The sequence below is a fragment of the Tachysurus fulvidraco genome, chromosome 12, assembly GCF_022655615.1.
Source record: "Tachysurus fulvidraco isolate hzauxx_2018 chromosome 12, HZAU_PFXX_2.0, whole genome shotgun sequence".
NCBI lineage: Eukaryota > Metazoa > Chordata > Actinopteri > Siluriformes > Bagridae > Tachysurus > Tachysurus fulvidraco.
In genome coordinates this window covers 9,447,577-9,465,975 of record NC_062529.1, presented here as the reverse complement: position 1 = coordinate 9,465,975, position 18,399 = coordinate 9,447,577, and the positions used below count along the sequence as shown (strand labels likewise).

The 18,399-nt window shown below is 41.6% G+C and overlaps 1 protein-coding gene across 4 annotated transcripts in view; it reads left to right on the top strand.

Annotated features, from left to right (window-relative positions):
- Positions 1-375: 375 nt before the first annotated feature.
- Positions 376-18,399, top strand: part of mboat2a (membrane bound O-acyltransferase domain containing 2a) — a 58,176-nt gene continuing 40,152 nt past the window's right edge. Inside the window, exon 1 of one of the 4 annotated variants that reach the window (XM_027172166.2) lies at positions 376-639. In XM_027172166.2, the coding sequence (XP_027027967.2) occupies positions 559-639 (81 nt within the window). In that variant the 5' untranslated portion in view covers positions 376-558. Of the gene's footprint in view, positions 640-3,260; positions 3,742-18,399 lie in introns of those variants that run through there. The other 3 variants (XM_027172165.2, XM_027172168.2, XM_027172167.2) reach the window with 3 other exon arrangements.

Genomic DNA, 18,399 nt, shown 5'->3' with positions numbered 1-18,399 from the left:
AACATTGCTATATAAGACCAAAATAAATAAGCATACCTATAATAAGCTTCTTGACTACAGACTGTATTACTGAACATTCATTGAGTTATTAAAGCTAATAAAAACTCAGTGTAAGAGTTAACCCATGTTTTTTTTTTTTTTTTTTTACATCAATATTACTGCTCTATAAGCAAAGCACAGCAGCGAGCTGGTGGGAGGGGCTAGCTTTAATAGGCGGAACAGACGCTTAACCCCTCCCATAAAGGCTCGATTACAAATACCTTGCTAGTCCTTTTTCAAGTGCACTACTCTCGATACAAAATACTCGTTGTTCTACACTACATTTAGTGCACTATATATCCAGATAGGTGGTACTTGGGATTCGGTCTCTTGTAGAGGTTTAGAGCTGTTGCGCCTCGGACAAGTTCCCGAGCTGAGAGAAATCAGTCCACCAGTGAGACAGAGAGCAGAAGAGGAGAAGAGCAGAAGAGGAGAAGAGGAGAAGAGCAGAAGAGGAGAAGAGGAGAGGAGACTGGAATAAGGGGATTCAGGGGATTTAGTAAAGGGCTTATCACAGTCATGGCTACTGAAACGACGTCTTGTACAGGCTCCACTGTGCTGAAGCCCCTCAGCGACATGGTTGACCTTCCCTTGGATCAGGTAAACTGCCACTTACACCGCTACCGGAAGCTAATGCAGGGATGTTGATACACGATTTGTTTACACTAGTAGGCAAGTTTGATCCTTTATCTTCTCATCCGAGTTCGTGTCGTCTTCGTTTCAGTTTTCTCCTGTTAGATTGGAGCTAGCTGTCTGATCTAGATGGATAACCCCAGTGTTAGGATCACAGGTGTGCGGGTCTGATGATGTAGAACAGCACACATCTGTAATAAATACAGCCGTTAGCACAATATCAGGCTCTCATCTGATGGAACACAAAGCGCTGAGATTAGACGAAGAGGCAGGGTATCAGACACCCCTCAGAATCGGACTTCAGTCGTGATTAGGTGATGGTCACGATCAGACACCCCTCAGAATCGGACTTCAGTCGTGATTAGGTGATGGTCACGATCAGACACCCCTCAGAATCGGACTTCAGTCGTGATTAGGTGATGGTCACGATCAGACACCCCTCAGAATCGGACTTCAGTCGTGATTAGGTGATGGTCACGATCAGACACCCCTCAGAATCGGACTTCAGTCGTGCTTAGGTGATGGTCACGATCAGACACCCCTCAGAATCGGACTTCAGTCGTGCTTAGGTGATGGTCACGATCAGACACCCCTCAGAATCGGACTTCAGTCGTGCTTAGGTGATGGTCACGATCAGACACCCCTCAGAATCGGACTTCAGTCGTGATTAGGTGATGGTCACGATCAGACACCCCTCAGAATCGGACTTCAGTCGTGATTAGGCAGTCAGGATCAGACCTCAGTTAAGATTAGGCAATGGTAAGGATCAGACACCCCTTAGGATCAGACCTTAGTCATGATTAGATAATGGTCAGTATCAGATACCCCTCAGAATCAGACCTCAGTTGTAATTAGGCAGTCAGGATCAGACCTCAGTTAAGATTAGGCAGTCAGGATCAGACCTGAGTCATAATTAGACATTTGTCAGAATTAGACCCCAGTCAACTTTAGATACCAGTTAGGCTTAGACTCCAGTCAGGATCAAATTACTATCAAGATCTGACTCAACTATTCTGAATCAGACTCCATCAGGATCGGGATCCTGTCAGTATTAAGTACCATTTCAGATTAGACTCACTGTTACATCCATAAGCTTTAGTGTTATTTGAGTGTGAATAAGAGGGTCTGATTGGTGAATTTTATTTTCCTTCACCAAATGTCATCACCTTTCCTTTCCTTAACTCCCCTTATTTGACCTTGACAGGAACACTGACAGGTAGGATGTAGCTGCTCCATTCAGCGTTGCATTGTAAATTATTAACGCAGCCTTGGAGCAAATGATCTATCTGTCAGTCTGAACAAAAGAGATGTATTTAATGAGTTTCACTCGTCTTTGTGTGGCAACGACTGACACGACACAAGCCAGATGTTGACTTGGGAATCGCATTTATTAGAAAGATCGCAGCGGGTGAATTATTCTGTAATTGCAGATAATTATTTGGTAAACATCTTTTACAAAATCTTTCCATAAACTTAATATAACAAGCTTCAGCATGATTAAAAAAAAAAGACACAATATAGTTAAACCCAAGTTGTTTGTCAGATTTGAATAAATAATTGTTTTGCATGATTCGATATGGAAGTAAACTTTCACACTCGCACACTAGCTGTGATGCTTTATTTGTATTATATTTGCTAGACGCCTGTAATCCAAGCTGAAGGCAGAATAAGCAGGATAAGTAATTTGTCGATAAGCAGGCCGGCTGTAATTAGCACAGACTAGCTCGTCGCTCCTGTGACTCACTCTGAAGAATCGGTTTAATAAGTTTGCTGGTGTCATACAAACGCCTTCGCTGAACATCTGCTGGGAAATTCTGCATCTTTATCAGTGTTCTCGTTGCTCAGATTTGAACAGGAAGAGCAATGCACTCGGTCATCTCCATTCCCATGTCAGGAATGTAGAGATAGAGGGGGGTGGGGGCAAAGAGAGAGAGGGGGTTGTGGGAACAGAGAGAGAGAGGGAGAGAGAGAGGGAGGGAGAGAGACAGAGAGGGAGAGAGGGAGAGAGAGGTAGGGAGTGAGAGAGAGAGAGAGAGAGAGAGAGAGAGAGAGGGAGGGAGGCGAGGAGAGAAGAGAGAGAGGAGAGAGAGGGAGGGAGAGAGAGAGAGAAGGAGAGAGGAGAGAGAGAGGGAGGCAGAGAGAGAGAGAAGGAGAGAGAGAGATGGGAGAGGGAGAGAGGGGAGAGAGAGGGGAGAGAGAGAGGGAGGGAGAGAGAAGGAGACAGAGGGAGAGAGAGTGAGAGGGGGAGGGAGAGAGAGAGGGAGAGAGTGAGAGAGAGAGAGTGAGGGGGGAGGGAGAGAGAGAGAAGGAGAGAGAGTGAGGGAGAGAGAGAGAGAGAGAGAGATGAACAGAGAGAGAGGGGGGGAGGGAGAGAGAGAGAGTGAGAGAGAGAGGGGGGGAGGGAGAGAGAGAGAGAGAGATAGAGGGAGAGAGAGAGAGAGAGAGAGATAGAGGGAGAGAGAGAGAGAGAGAGAGGGGGGGGGAGAGAGAGAGAGGGGGAGAGAGAGAGAGAGAGAGAGAGAGATAGAGGGAGAGAGAGAGAGAGAGAGATAGAGGGAGAGAGAGAGAGAGAGAGAGAGATAGAGGGAGAGAGAGAGAGAGACTTCTCTATACGCAACCAAAAAACAAAGAAAGGATAAATAAAGCTTCAACATGCTCCTGCTGACTTTACTTTTTATCTTTGCTTGCCCTGTTTTTGACCTGCATCCTGTTGTGTGTGCGACAGCTAAGTCATGGGCTGCTCTTCTATTTCTTCTTTTTTTGTTCCACTTGTAAATGAAGATCAGACGAGACAGCAGCAGGCATTCATGCCGGGATTGTTATTAATGTGACAGAAACGGACAGCCTTTAAAGATTTCTCTCTCGGATTGTACAGATGTAAAGAGATTAATAAACCCTGTGCAGACGGGGCAATTTCCTAGTTCTCAGGTGCTCCTGAAAAATTGCTTCTCTGGAATCTCGCTTCATCCCAAACTGAAGTAAGAGTGAGCGTCTCGTCGCTGTTCATCTTCATCAACTTCACAGCCACTCGGACGCCACGTGGTGAACGGAAGGTGATCAGACGACCAGGTGATATTAATTTTCAGAGATTTGTTCCCCAGAAGATGTCAAAGAATGATTACAGACATCCTGCTGATAAACAAATCCAGTCGGCTGTAGCCAGAGACGATCGTTATCTCACAGAGAGTGTGAGCAGTAAACAACGAATGACGTAAAAGGATGTTTTAAGACGGATTAACATAACCATCTCGCATGTATAGCATACTGTATATAGGTTTAGTTTTAAGCACACTTCTGACTCGCGCTGTACAGATTTAGAACCGGCTTCTACTCGTGTCGTATTAAGAGACCAAACTTTCAGCCGTCTAGTGAAGATCGGTCATTACGTTTGGCCAAAACTTCAGAAGGTCACACACCAAACACACAACACTGTACCGTCGCACCTTTAGGGTCTCGTGACAGGTTATTGATTAGAGCTTCTTTCTTTCGCTCTCGTTCCTGGCGTGTCGGCGAGTGAGCACATGCTCGCGCCTCTGCTCCTCCGTCTGCTCTTTGAGCACAGCAGGAACGCAAGGACGTGCTCTGATTTCTCCGAGGACTCGAAACCAAAGCGCTCCCTTTCGTCTTAATTCTGGATGTCTTGGGACTCGCCGGCTCTGATCGATTTCTCTGTGCCGTAGTCATGCTGGCGTGTTGTTAACGTTATCTCTCCCTCGGTGCGCTAAAGTTCATTTCGGTTGTTACCGAGTTAGAATTACATCATCTGACTAACGCAGAGTCATTCATTAATAATGCGTCAAGCTGGTAGTACATAACGCTTTCGGTGCCAGGAACGGCCTTACTTTCTCTCCGCTTATCCTCACACTAATGGAGACTAACCCAATTACTGTAAGCAGGCTTAGCACGTCAGGTCTGAATGCTGAGATGTTCAGCTTTTAAAGATCACAGGCTTAGTCTGGCTTAGAACAGTCTGAGTAATGCTGCGTAATGCATGAGTAATGCATACAACAGCAAAGTGACCTGCCAACTCCTGAGCACGTGAGCGACGGCGACTAGATGCGGGCGCGTACGGCGACGAGCCTAAGTTAGGAAAAGTTTAACTTTATGCAAATATGGAGCGACGCTGTGCGGCAACTGACGATGGGAGTGAAGACGGTAAAGCGCACGTGATGCGTGAATTTCATACACAAATCTCCCTCCAGATTTTTTTTATTTCAGCATCAAGGAAACTGAGTTGGAAAGCCAGTCTTTCAGCGCCAGCCACTGATAAATGCCGTTACTATGGCAACCAGGAACAGAAACACCTACTGTGACTTCCCAGTACAGCGACTGGAGCCAAATCGCTGTGTATGTGTCAACGTAGCATGAGATTTTCCTGGTCTTTACAGCTCAAGTGCTTCTCCTATATGTGGGCTCGAGTTGCGAGAAAGACTCAGGGAGTTTGTCTGGTCAGTCCACCAAGCGGAGAACGCATCTCTACGGAGACCGTGTCTTCCACCAAGCTGTAATGTCGTAATAGGGAAACGACGGCATGGGAAGTCATGCTGTAACTGGCCTGTGACTGCTTTGCATCCACTTTCCTGGTGATGTTAAAGGAACACTCCATCCTGAGGCACAGTTAATAGTTTCCGATTGAAATATTCAGTCATATCAGGCGATTTTGGTGCCGGTTTGTTGGCCGGTCCTGAATTTTAGTTAATTTTTCACACAGGCTGACATCACAGGAGGACATATAGAGCGCTAGGTACAATAGCATACAATGGATTAAAAATACGTAAAGAAAAAAAAGAAGTAGTGAAGGCAACAAACGTGCTTGAAGTTTCCAAACTCGGTACAGAGATACTGAGCTAGATAGGATCTCCATGTAGGCAAGTTGATGGTGGTGTTAGCATTAATGCTGAAGCTGAACAACCTGAGCAAAGTTCATGGAAGAGGAGGTGAGAGACTTGGACTATGGATTTAAGCGCTGCTGCATCACTCAATGAAGCAAGGGCTAAATCTTGGTGCTGCTGCTACACCACCAGTAGCAGCCACATGGTTGCCAGAGAACCAGAAGGTGACCCTTTTCTGTCCAAGCTGATTCTTGGACAGAAGGTGACCCTTTTCTGTCCAAGCTGATTCTTGCTGTCACCAAAGTGCCCCCATCATTTCCTCGCCGTACGGAAAATAGAACTTATAAATAGGTAACAAATATAAACGAGAGTCTGTGTCGGAGCACGGTGAGTTACTGTGCCACTCCCGATACCCACAATTGTTCTTAGCCTTACGTTTTTTGCATAAACTAACACGCCTAGGAAAACCACACTTGCTTCATTCCATACACACTTGCATCCTCTATGAGGAATGTAGCCTAGCAACTAGCAGCTTGCAAGCCTGGTTTCTGAAACTCGAGATAGCCGTGTCTCAGTGATTCAGGGTCTGTTTGCAGTCATTTCTAGTCCATTACTCGTTACTCTTCCAGGTTCCAGGTTCATCCTATAGATTCTTTAGGGAAGAACAAAAGCCTTGTAAACGAGAGAATGTCGACAAAGAGAAACGCCGTCAGATTCACAGCCGTTTCATAAATACGGGATAAAAATATCAGACGATTGCGCCTCTGAAAGGAACAGCCGTATAACCAAAGCCAGGGTTGGAGCACGGTGGCTTAGTTTGCCTCATGGTTGGGGGGTCAATTCCTAACTTTTGTGCATGGAGCTTCAGGGATTTTTCTCTGTGTAATATGAAAGGTAGCGTGTGTGATTGTGTCTTGCGATGGACCCTATAAACTTCAGGCTCCGTGTCACCTTGCGTGTTATGAGCTCTAAAGAAAATGGACGGAATATGTTTAAAAGAAAGGGTTTGTGTGTGAACTGTGTAATTCCCGATTCTTGCCTCATTACCAGTTGCAGCATTTTCCTCCCACTTTTACATCCAATCGTGTTACATTTTACGAGGCTTCTGAGTCGCTTTATAGACGCTTTAGAGACCCTGGATGGTGTCCGGAGCTGTCAGTTTACTGAAGGTCAGAACTACCTACGTAGACACATCCATAAATCTGGTAAGTGGAAGCACTGTTGTGTTCGCCGGGGTTTGGATCGACAGACTCAGGACATACGGAAACATACGAAAGAGACTGAGAGGTGGAGAGGTGGAGTGGTGGAGAGGTGGAGAGGTGGCTGGTGTTTCACAACAGATGCATGGATTAATCACTGAAACAGAAGTCTTTAGTTATCTAGTTATAGATCCATCAGCATCAACATACGCATGCGGTTTACGGGTTATACTACATGAACTGATCACATCCACCCTGCATTATCCAATCTAGCCATTAGAACCGTGTTTATGTGAAGTTTAGCATGAGGAAAGCAATCACCAGCACCGACTGTCTGAATCTAATCCACGAACAGAAGAACGCTGAAAAGCAATGTCACAGGTGTGTGTCACACAGTCGCTCCACCGTTTGTGTGTTGGCTCTTAAAAGCCTGTCATGAAGCCCTGACTGCTGGGCTATTTATAGTCGTGCACAAAGGCCGGGCTCACGGGAGCAGCCTCACACATGACTGAGACAGGAAGCTGCTTGATGTCGACACTCGAGACTTTTCAACCTGCTTAAGATGCAACTAATATAACAGAAAGAATGACATCTTTAATTCTACTCGGTCTTTTCATCTTCATCTTCCTCTGCATCCTCGTCCTTTTCCGCCTCTTCCTCCTTTACTTATTCCTTCTTTTTCTGTTTCTCATCTTCCTCCGCACCTTCTCTGTCTTTCCACTCTTCCTCTTCTTCTTCTTCTTCTTTTTCTCCCCTTCCTTTTCCCACCTTCCTCCTCACCTTCTCCCTGTCTTTCAACCTCCTCCACCTCATCCTCATCATCTTCTTTATCCTCTTTTTTCATTCTTAAAGTCCTTCTCTTCTTCTTCTTCTTCTTCTTCTACTTCTTCTTCTTTCTGTTCCTCATCTTCTTCCTCACTTTATCTCTGTCCTCCTCCTCCTCTTCCTCCTCAGTGCGACCTCAGGTCCGATAGGGTTTTTGTTTATAAGGGATGTAGCGTGATGACACACACACTGTCCTCTGTCTCTCTCAGAAGATGGGGAAACGATTCTTTGCTTCTGATTCGTGTTCTTTATTTGCCAAGTTAAGAATTAAACAGGAAAATGGCATCTTATGAATTGTTTATCAAATATAGACAGACGTAGGATGTACCTTCTTGTATAGGAATCGACCGAACATAAGTTTATTAAACCTTGATATTTTCTAGATTTTTTTTTTTTTTTACTCTTTTCAAGCTTAGAATTTTCATCGAAATTTTCTTCTCTAGAAATAAATGCTAGAAATGAAAAAGAAATCTAGCTGTCAATAGAACAAGATTATTTCAAGCCTCAAACTATGAAACATATTTAGAAATCATGTTAAATTATGTTTATCGTCCCGTTATACGATGGGATATGCTCCTGTTGTGATTAAACACACCCCAGCTCCAGAAGTGAAAAAGCATGACAGCTGCTTAGAAGAGATACTGTACAGAGAGCAGATACAGATTCTGTAAAATATAAAACCTTTTAGTCCAGAAATCAGAAATAACTCTCAGCTTTTGTGATGTTGCTCATGCGCTTTAACTCTAGAGCGGTACCGAGTTCCTTACAGAGTCCGAATCGCCTGTCCGTGGGTTTGTATCTGCTCTCTGTACAGTATCTCTTCTAAGCAGCTGTCATGCTTTTTCACTTCTGGAGCTGGGGTGTGTTTATCAGAGGAGCTCAGACTCTTTCTCTAAGCGACATAATATTACAGTGTTCTCGCTCTAGCAGTAATCATTGTGCTTGGCTTTTAGCACATGTGCCATGTTGTGACAGAAACATCTCTTTATCAAGGATCCTGTTTCTCTCACCGGAGACTTGCTGTGTGTTTCTAGCCCGAGATCACGCTATACACTTCTCATATTCTTAGCTTTTGTTTATTAAAATACCTGTAGGTCATTCCACATGGCTCAAAACAGCCAGAATTCATTTCTTAAAAAAGAAAGAAACAGAACAAAGAAACACATTAAGACCTCAGGATTAAACTGTGTGTTGTGAAGTGACGTGACGTGACATACGGCTAAGACCAATACTCAGAATTTGTTACTGCCTTTAACCCAGCCAAAGTGCACACAGCAGTGAACACACACACACACACCGTGAAATGGCTGAAGTGGGCAGCCATTTATGCTGCGGTGCCCGGGGAGCAGTTGGTGGGGGTTCGGTGCCTTGTTCAAGGGCATCTCAGTCGTGGTATTACCAGCCCGAGACTCGAACCCACAACCTTAGGATTAGGAGTCAAACTCTAACCATTACTTCCCCCTGTTGTTGTGAAACGGTTTGCACCGGCCGATCCGAACCTCAGAGTAGATGAAATCCTGGGATATCTTCTTGTATGACATTTTACACTGCTCATGCTTTACCTGGGGTTAATAATTAATCCTGGCTCTTTATAACCTGATTCATCACTATACATTCCCAAACCCTAGCTTAAATAGAACGGTCTGCTGCTCTGTACCCGAGCAGCCGTTCTTACTTTCTTTTCTTTTTCCTTTTTTCTTTTTTTACATTTTTACTTCCTCTAATTTTTCAGTGTCATTGACTATTTTTTTCTTTCCTCCATTATCTGTAGTGAGCGAAGCGAAGCTCTTACATCATCCTCTTCTTCTCCAAGGAAAATCCACCCTGTTCCACTAGCAGCGGAATATTTCGTATACTATTTTTCATATCTTTAAGGATTTTGTCTTGATTCCAAGTGAGTTGAAATTTTCGCTTGACATTTTTGCCTGTTTTACTTTAGTCGACACTTTTTCTAAAATCACCCACAATGCCCTTCCCACGATGTCCCCGTTGATAGTCGTACCGGTGGGAATTACGGGACATTCAGACCTCCGTGCATCCGAGCTGCAAAGAAGGAGAAGCCGGTTATCCAGTAAGCTGTGACGTGCGATGTACATTTCCCTTTTTAACCACTTTGTACTACTTTGTTTAGTGCTGATGCCGAACCCAGCCCAGTTGATTTGAGGCCACTTGATGAACTCTGAGGAACTCTGTGCATTACTGCCTAGGAATGGCGTGTCAGGAATTAGGAGTCTTAAGCAAGTTACGAGTTATCTCTACTTAAAATGCGCTTCATGGAACTTTGGAAATGGCACTTCACAATGCTGAGGAACCTGTTCCTTCTGTTCTGAAATATCGAAAAGCTTAAAGCTGTTGGTCTCATGGTATAACGTGTGCTTTCACATGACTTCTACTTCAAATTGTAATGAATAATTTGTGGGAAAGTAAGAAACGCTGGAGGTGTTATGGCCTGGCTGAACCTTGCTTATTAACGCCTTAGTATTGACGTCATCCCTTTTCTGCTTTTCTAGCTGTATCTCACCTTAACGCTCATGTTGATCAAGAAGGCCTAAGGGGATTTAGTGACCTAGAAAAATTTAGGAAGGATTTAACAATTTAGTCACCTAGAAAAATTTCCACCATTTCAGGTCTAAGAAGAGTAGAGAGCAGAGAAGGGTGTAATAATGTTAGCATCTGTCGCACAGGATTTCCGACTCGTCAAAAGAATCTCGCTCCGTTTAGTACATAGTAGACATTCCAGTGCGTGAGCCAAATACGAGACTTTGACGTCGCTTAGCAGAGTGACAGGCTGAATGACTTTCCACAGGAAATAAAAATATGTAGCACCGAATTCAACAAATTTAGTGATCCAGAATATCAAGCTCTCAACGCTCAGTGCCGTTCCCAAGCCTGGGTAAAATAGGAGGGCTGTGACAGGAAAATATCCAACATAAAATCTGTGCCAAATCAAAATATGATGTCGAGTGTTGTTGATATTTTTGTTGTGGATTTGGGTTTATTTTCAGGCTTAGGTCTAGACACTCAGAACCATGATTTGGAGGACAAGACAGCAAGTTAGATGTGGTGTGGAGATAGTGTGGAGACTTACTAGGAGTAGCAAGTGTAATACAAGTATTTCAGGAAGGTAATACAAGTAGTTCAGGAAGACGTAGGTCTCGAGATGTCGTTTGAAGACTGCCAATGACATCTAGGGGAAGTTCATCCAACCACCTCAGTGCCAGAACAGAGAAGAGTCTTGATGACATGGCGGGTCCAGTCTTACAGTGCTGGAGGATTGGACAAGTAGGAAAATCAAACGATCCTTTCTATTGTACAGAAAAGCCACAAGCAAGAGGGCAAGCCTTGAGGAACTCCTTTAATATGCACTGTATTCAATGGGGTTTTAGAAGTTATGTAAGATATTTACTGAGCCTTGGCAAGGCTTCCCTCTGGCAACATGGCTGTGCTTGGAAAGCATCTCCTACAAATGTTTAGTTGTCACAGGGCCTCAGTGTATTAGTGTGGTGGCCAAGTGGTGTGCTGATGACTCAAGAATATTTACATCAGCAGGCCTGTAGTATTGCTCAACAGCTATAACTGCTCAGAACATGTTCACATTTGTTGTTGATACACCTGAAGCTTGGAAAGCACACATACAGGGTGGAGACAGGAATAGAACCACCCAACCCTGGAGGTACAGGACAAGTAATCTATTTTCTCTCTGGCTGTGCTTTTCAGCCCGTTCTTGTTTATGGTCTTTCCTAGTGACTCAGCAGCTTAAAAACACACAATTCAGGACAGTTCAGCTCGTTCGGCTCATAAGCTGCTTTATCCACCAACATGCTTATGACCTGTCTGACCTTAAAGCTTGATTTGACACGACGCCAGTTGACAGTCGTTGAAGCATCGATGGTGTATTTTTTTTGGTTTGAGGGAGCCATTTCTCTCAGGAATGGCTTCTTTATTCAGTGCTTCAAAACAACATGTTTTTATGTACAGTTTAGATGATAATATAGTCCAGCACTTTTGTTTATGTTACATAGACACTTTATGGGTGGTGGCCAAACAAGCACATTTGGTTGAAACGGGTTGATCAGATTCCAGTCCATTTAAGAAACAGGAGCAAAACTGGCTCTGAAAATAATAAGCTGACATAATATTTAAAACGACCGTCCTGTAGTGCATATCGGTCATACTGTAATAGTGAATAGTGATCCTGCTGCTTCAAAAGCAAAATGCTAAACACTTAGCTGGCTAGATTATTGGGTCAGGATCATTTCCATTTCCAGTATTTGGCAGATTCCCGTATCCAGAGCGACTTACATTATTTCATGACACAACTGAGCAATTGAGGGTTAAGGGCCTTGCTCAGGGGCCCAACAGTGGCATCTTAGTGGACCTGGGATCGAACTCACAACCTTCTGATTGGTAGCCCAAGACCCTAACCACTTGGCTACCACATGCCAGGATCATCAGTCTCCGTGTAACCCGAAGACGAATATGACATGTCTAATTCGATCAGAACGTCTTTTATCATTTCTTTAACTTCATTACTGTGCCTTACAAACAACTGCTATAAAAGTGAGCTCTTTAAATTAGATTAACAAATTACACGGTCACACGATAATGGAGTGGTATTGTTTGGAATGAATTCAATTGTTCCGTATATATTTCTTCTTTTTTACCCTCTTACAGTAGCTCTTCCATCCGGTATTTTCTTCCTCTGTCGTTATTTTTTTTGTTTTGCTATAACAGGAGGGATTATCAGTCTTCCGCCAGCTGTCAGTGGTATCGAACATAGCGCTCCATTGTTCCTGAAGAAGAAAATGCAAGCAAATACAGATCAGGCTTCTTTGTTTGAAGCTTAGTTTGAGTTTGTTGTGCATGTTGGTTGCTCAGGAACACAATTTATCGGCGATCTGAGACGTAGAGAAGTCGTCTTGTCGGATTGGTTCAAAACAGTTGCCAAACCCCTAACTGTTCAGGAGGGAATTTAGTGATCCAGCAAATATCTCCAAACTCCTGAATTCTTGTCGTTACCAAGAGAACATTAGCAACAGAAGCTGCAATGAGAAACAGATGCGAGCTTTTGAGCCATGTCATATCACATACCTCTCTCTCATGCATACCCCCCCTTTTTTCCAGGATTTAAAATTATTGGCACCCCCATTGAACAAATAGCACAGAACATCTTTCTTTAATAGAAACTTGGCTTACATTTGTAGAAATGTGTAGAGGTACAGTGGAGAACTTTCCTTTAGATTCTTAAGTTGGCTTATGGTAGTAGTAGTAGTAATAATAATAATAATAATAATAATAATAATAATAATAATAATAATAATTATTATTATTATTATTATTATTATTATTATTATTATTAATAATTAATAATAATAATTACTACTACTACTACTAGTAATAATTAATAATAATAATAATAGTAATTATTACTACTACTACTAATAATAATTATTAATAATAATAATAATAATTACTACTACTAATTATTATTATTATTATTATTATTATTATTATTAATAATAATAATAATAATAATAATAATAGTAAGACCTTTGTGCAATTTCATACTTGTGTAGCACCAAGCGTTATAAAATTAGGTTGCAAAATAATAAAAAGTATTAGAATAAAATGGATGAAATAAATGAAGAAGCAAAAATAGAAGTAAAAAAAAAAGCAAATGGGTTGAACAATACAGAATAAAATGAAATGTACAGGAGAAAGAATAAGGAAAATACAGTGTCAGTGTCTGGATCTGCCCTAACCCGAGGAAACTCTTTTACATAAATGCTAAATTAACGTTTATTTCAATTGCGTTTTAAAAGTGTGGAGAGTTTGTGATGAAAAGTGGTATCTAGATCCACAGACTGAATCATTTTTTATGTATTTAGTTTAAATATTATTGCCGCACACGTCCCAGGTTAGGGTTCGTGGACTTTATGTTCTCTGTTCCTCTGGGTACTTTGGTTTCCTCCCTCTGACCCAAGACATGACAATTCTAGATAATTGCTAGTCTGTTACTGCTCTAGATTGAAGCTATTTCTTTTGAATGTGTAATTATTATATTTGATACGTCACTGAGACTGTATTTCGCTTTCTACCAGGAAGAGCTCGATCTGTTGTTTCTGCTTTGTGTATTTCCTGTATACACTAGATGGTAAATGTATAAATCAGGAGCTGACAGAATAATGATCGATCAGAGAAAGTTATCGACTGCTCCTGTGAGATATGGTTGCTGTTTTAGAATAAAAATAGGTCGATTTTTAAGTTCTCTTCTGACAAGAGAAAAACTTTTGGAGGTCAAACTCCTTCCTGTTTTTTTACTTTTTCTCAGTCGAGCTCGGCTTGTTTTTCTGAAGGAAATCTGGAAGCACTACTGGCTGCTGTCATGCTTCTGCCTCTCCTACTCTGAGATATATTGTACAACCGAGCCAACAATACAGAGGTTCTGAGGCACAAGTATCCCATCTGGCCCTTGTACGTGCAACAGATTTGCCCACTTTAAACCAGACCCTTTGTTAACCCTTCTGTTAACCACAGTCATTGACCACACGTAGCTTAGCAACTGTAACTAGGCAGCGGTAAGTCTGTCAAGCTTTCAGGACTCGTGTGTGGCATCCTTGTATATCGAATATCTGCAAGTGGGCAGGAGAACACACGAAAAGAAAATGCAGTTATTTATGTTGTAAAAAAATAAAAAAAATAATAATAACCAAGACGAGAAACTTAGCAATAACCTGGTTGCATAAATGTACACACCTCTTAACTCGTATATGGTGCTTAGGGTCTGTGAGGCCATTTCCGATGTTTAGTAAAGGTAAAGCACAATTAATTCTATATAAAATACTTCAGAATAATTTGTTCATCAGGATTGATTCATCTGATTTGAGGACGTTGTGTTGAAAAATGAGATTTTATCGAGCACTGCTCATTATGCGTTTCTATTACACACCTTGTTTGGGTGAATTATGAGAGAAATGAAAGTTAACTGTGATTTATATTACATACTTTGTGCGATCAGCACTCGCCAGATATTCCTGCAGCTCCCTTAGAGCTCTCTGCAGCCTCACTGATATGGAACGTCCTATACTATTGGGCAAGTCGTGGCCTAATGGTTAGAGAGTCTGACTCGTAATCCTAAGGTTGTGGGTTCGAGTCTCGGGCCGGCCACGACTGAGGTGCCCTTGAGCAAGGCACCGAACCCCCCAACTGCTCCCCGGGCGCCGCAGCATAAATGGCTGCCCACTGCTCCGGGTGTGTGTTCATGGTGTGTGTGTGTTCACTGCTGTGTGTGTGCACTTTGGATGGATCAAATGCAGAGTACGAATTGTGAGTATGGGTCACCGTACTTAGCCGTAAGTCACGTCACTTTCACTTTCTTGGTAATGTCAATTGATTAGCCCCATTTTCTCCACTTTGTGGTCTTTATGGTGTTCCAGCGTACATGTAATGTATTTTTGTTATTTCTTTTGTACCCTTCTGTTTATTAACAGATACCAGAGGCCTCCTGTTTTGGGGTGGCCATATTCAGAATTGAATTTCTTGTCACAGTGGAGCTTAAGGGCTCATGAAAATTGACACTGATCTAGAAAAAGTCAAATCGAGTGTGATCTAGAAAACACATATTATGCAGTACTGATTATCTCTGATCCAGAAACCCCGATCTAGAAAAATGCAGATCATGTTTAAAAATAAAATAAAATATATATATTTAAAATCTGTAATCTAGAAACGCTGCTCTGTAAAACTCGGATGAAGCAACACTGATTATCTCTGATCTAGAAAGTCTGCTCTAGATAAAACTAGAATCATTTCTCCCAGCTCGTGCCCTTACTGTATATCATATAAGTTATCCAGGAATGAGAAAATGTCTGATCTAGAAAACTCAGAATATGTGACATCCTCCAGTAAGGATGACAGCCGAGTATGAGACTTTTTTTTTTTTTTTTTTGTGACAGGGAGCCAAATAAAAATAACGGCACACACACGACATTAAACTAAGAATTTGTAGTTTTCTACTAGAAACGATATATTCATATAATCAGTGTTACTTCATCTGAGTTTTACAGATCAGCTTTTCTAGATTATATTTAACACATTTTGCAAGGTCTGCGTTTTTCTAGATCGGGCTTTCTGGATCAGAGATCATCAGTACTGCATAATATGAGTTTTCTAGATTATGTTCAATTTGGGTTTTTCTGGATCGGACATTCTAGATCAAACATGACTACTCTTTAATACTTTTACGAGTTTACGAGATTAGACATTCAATATATTCAAATGTTCCTGTCCACTCATATATTTCTACATTCAAAGTTAATGATGATATAAAACCTATTTCCACTCTTTGAGATGCCGCAAGTGCTTGTCCATAAGCATCTATAACGTGAAGGTGTTATCTTCAAACACTAAAGTCCAGTGTAAGGTTTTCCCATCAGAGGTAAACGCATAGAAAACAGTGAAAGCCACAGACCTGTAGTGATATACTGAATTTTTTCTTTTTTTGAAAATGTCCATTTCCTTCACACTGGTAGAATGAAGCGCAAGTGTACTGGTTCAAAAGGGTTAATAGGTTTTACCAGCGAGTTCCTGTACATGCCGCATGTGTAAGCTCTTTGTGGCTTCAGCAGTCAGGTGATGGGACGGAAATCCTAAAGGATCAGCTGATATTTACTGTATTTGAGGTTAATGAGAATACCAGAATAACCGATGACAAGGTTTTGAATGTGATTAGTATTTCTTTCTGTTGGTTGCTACGTCACATCAAAGATCTGACACTATTTTTTTTTTTTTTACATAGGAAAATTTGAACAATGGTGTGTAGATTTTTTTTGCTAGTTGATTATATCCGAGCGTCATTCTGCAGACATAACGTGTTACGGATTGAAGACCTCGTGTCTACTTCACTCATATATTTAGGATTTTACATAGTAAATCTTCTACCCCATTAGTGAAATATTCCACCCGTCATGCACATGCCGGATTGGAAAGCTTGTCATGTGTAGCAGCAATAACAGAATGCGAGGTTTAGTAAATGGTCAGTTTAGATTTAGTGTCACTTACTGTAATGGGATTGCAGCTCCACTCACAAGACTATTAAAAGACAGCATGAGAAAGCACTCAGCGGTAAGAAGATGCTGTGAGTGTCTCTGACCCGCTGAGTTCTGAGCTCTCAGTGATCGAATCCAAAGGTGATATATTTGCCCACGCTCTCTTTTGTCTTTGTCTCTCTGTTTAAAGATTTTTATTCTTCTGGATTGTATAGAACTTGTAGGTGTATGATCCTGGATTAACTTAAAGGTGGGGTCTCCGTTGTTTGAAAGCCAATGTTGACATTTGAAATCACCAAAACAAACACGCCCCTAACCCAAATGAGTGTCACCCCTGTTTTGATAGCTCCGCCCACATATACACCAGACAAGTATAACCAAGTATAACCCAGACAGGTATTATGGCAGAACCTTCTGGGGCAGCTGGCCGAGGGTATATATATATATATATACTATATAATATTCATAGCACATATATATATATTTATTTTATAAATAAATGAACTCAATGAGTACTATGGTAATACAAATGTGTTTATGTAGTCCTGTGTGTTGTACCGTGAAAGGTTAAGCTCCGTTTCACACGGAAGACGTTCAGTTCTCTCCAGCGCAGGAAAGCTGATCCTATATTAACACGTGTCCTGCTTCTTTGCCTTATCGTAAGCCTTTTTTCGCTTTTTGTTTTTATCCGTTTTATCCGTTTTTATCCGCTTATATCCGCCATGTCAGTGTTTCAATCGCTTTCGGCTAATGTCAGACATGCGCACTGAACACTCTCTCCGCCGCATATTGAGAAGACACACCTTTCTGCTCATCGGTTGCACGTTTGTTTGTTTTTTCGGTCCGATTCAGTTTTCTGAAGCATTTTTCAAACAACGTACACCCCACCTTTAAGGTGTGTTTCATTTCAGTCAGAGTTATATGAGGGTACGTTGGTGTGAAAATATGCATATAACATGTAAATAAGGGATTGGTGGATGGGAAGATCTGTTCATGTTTACATCTGAGACTTGGTTAACACACTACACAAAATCGCTATGGTGTATAACTCATTTCTGTCTTTGTTATTCATTTGCGTCAAGTGATTTGGGGGAGCTTTGTTAATAAGGTCAGTTTTTGCATTACCGGGTTGAAGAGAAGTACATTACTATTCGGCAGACACTATTATCCAGAGAGACATTTTTCCCCCCGAGAGACATTTATCTGTTTTATACAACTGAGCACTTGAGGGTTAAGGACCATGTTCAAGAAGCCAACAGTGCTAGCTTGGCAATGTTGGGAGTCGAAATAACTTTTCAGTTAGCAATTCAATATCTTCACCAATGAGCTTTTACTGAGGTTACTGGTTAAAGTAAAAACGAGTGAAGAAATAGATTCCGCACACATTTAGCATCTTCAGCATCATTTAGTTCATCTGGAATGATCATACTAACCTTACAGCTTTAACAATCTACCTCGCACTTTCTTTTTTTTTGTTCCGCTCAAGTCGTCACGTGACGTTTAGTCACCACACCGAGATTTAACACGATACACTTCATTCCATTTGTCAGAAGCAATCTAAAGACAAAATATACTCATCCATATTGCTGCTCACCATTGCCTTACCATCGTATATACCCACCTGATTTCTGTTTATAGTAGCAGCAATATATTATGTTCATAGTGCATATAATCCTGTATATTTCTGTTTATAGTAATAACAATATATTTTGTTTATAGCACATGCCCTTCTGTAAATTTGAGTTTATAGTAATAGACATCTGTATATTATGTTCATAGCACATATATATTCATCTGTACGTTATATTCATAGCACATACTGTA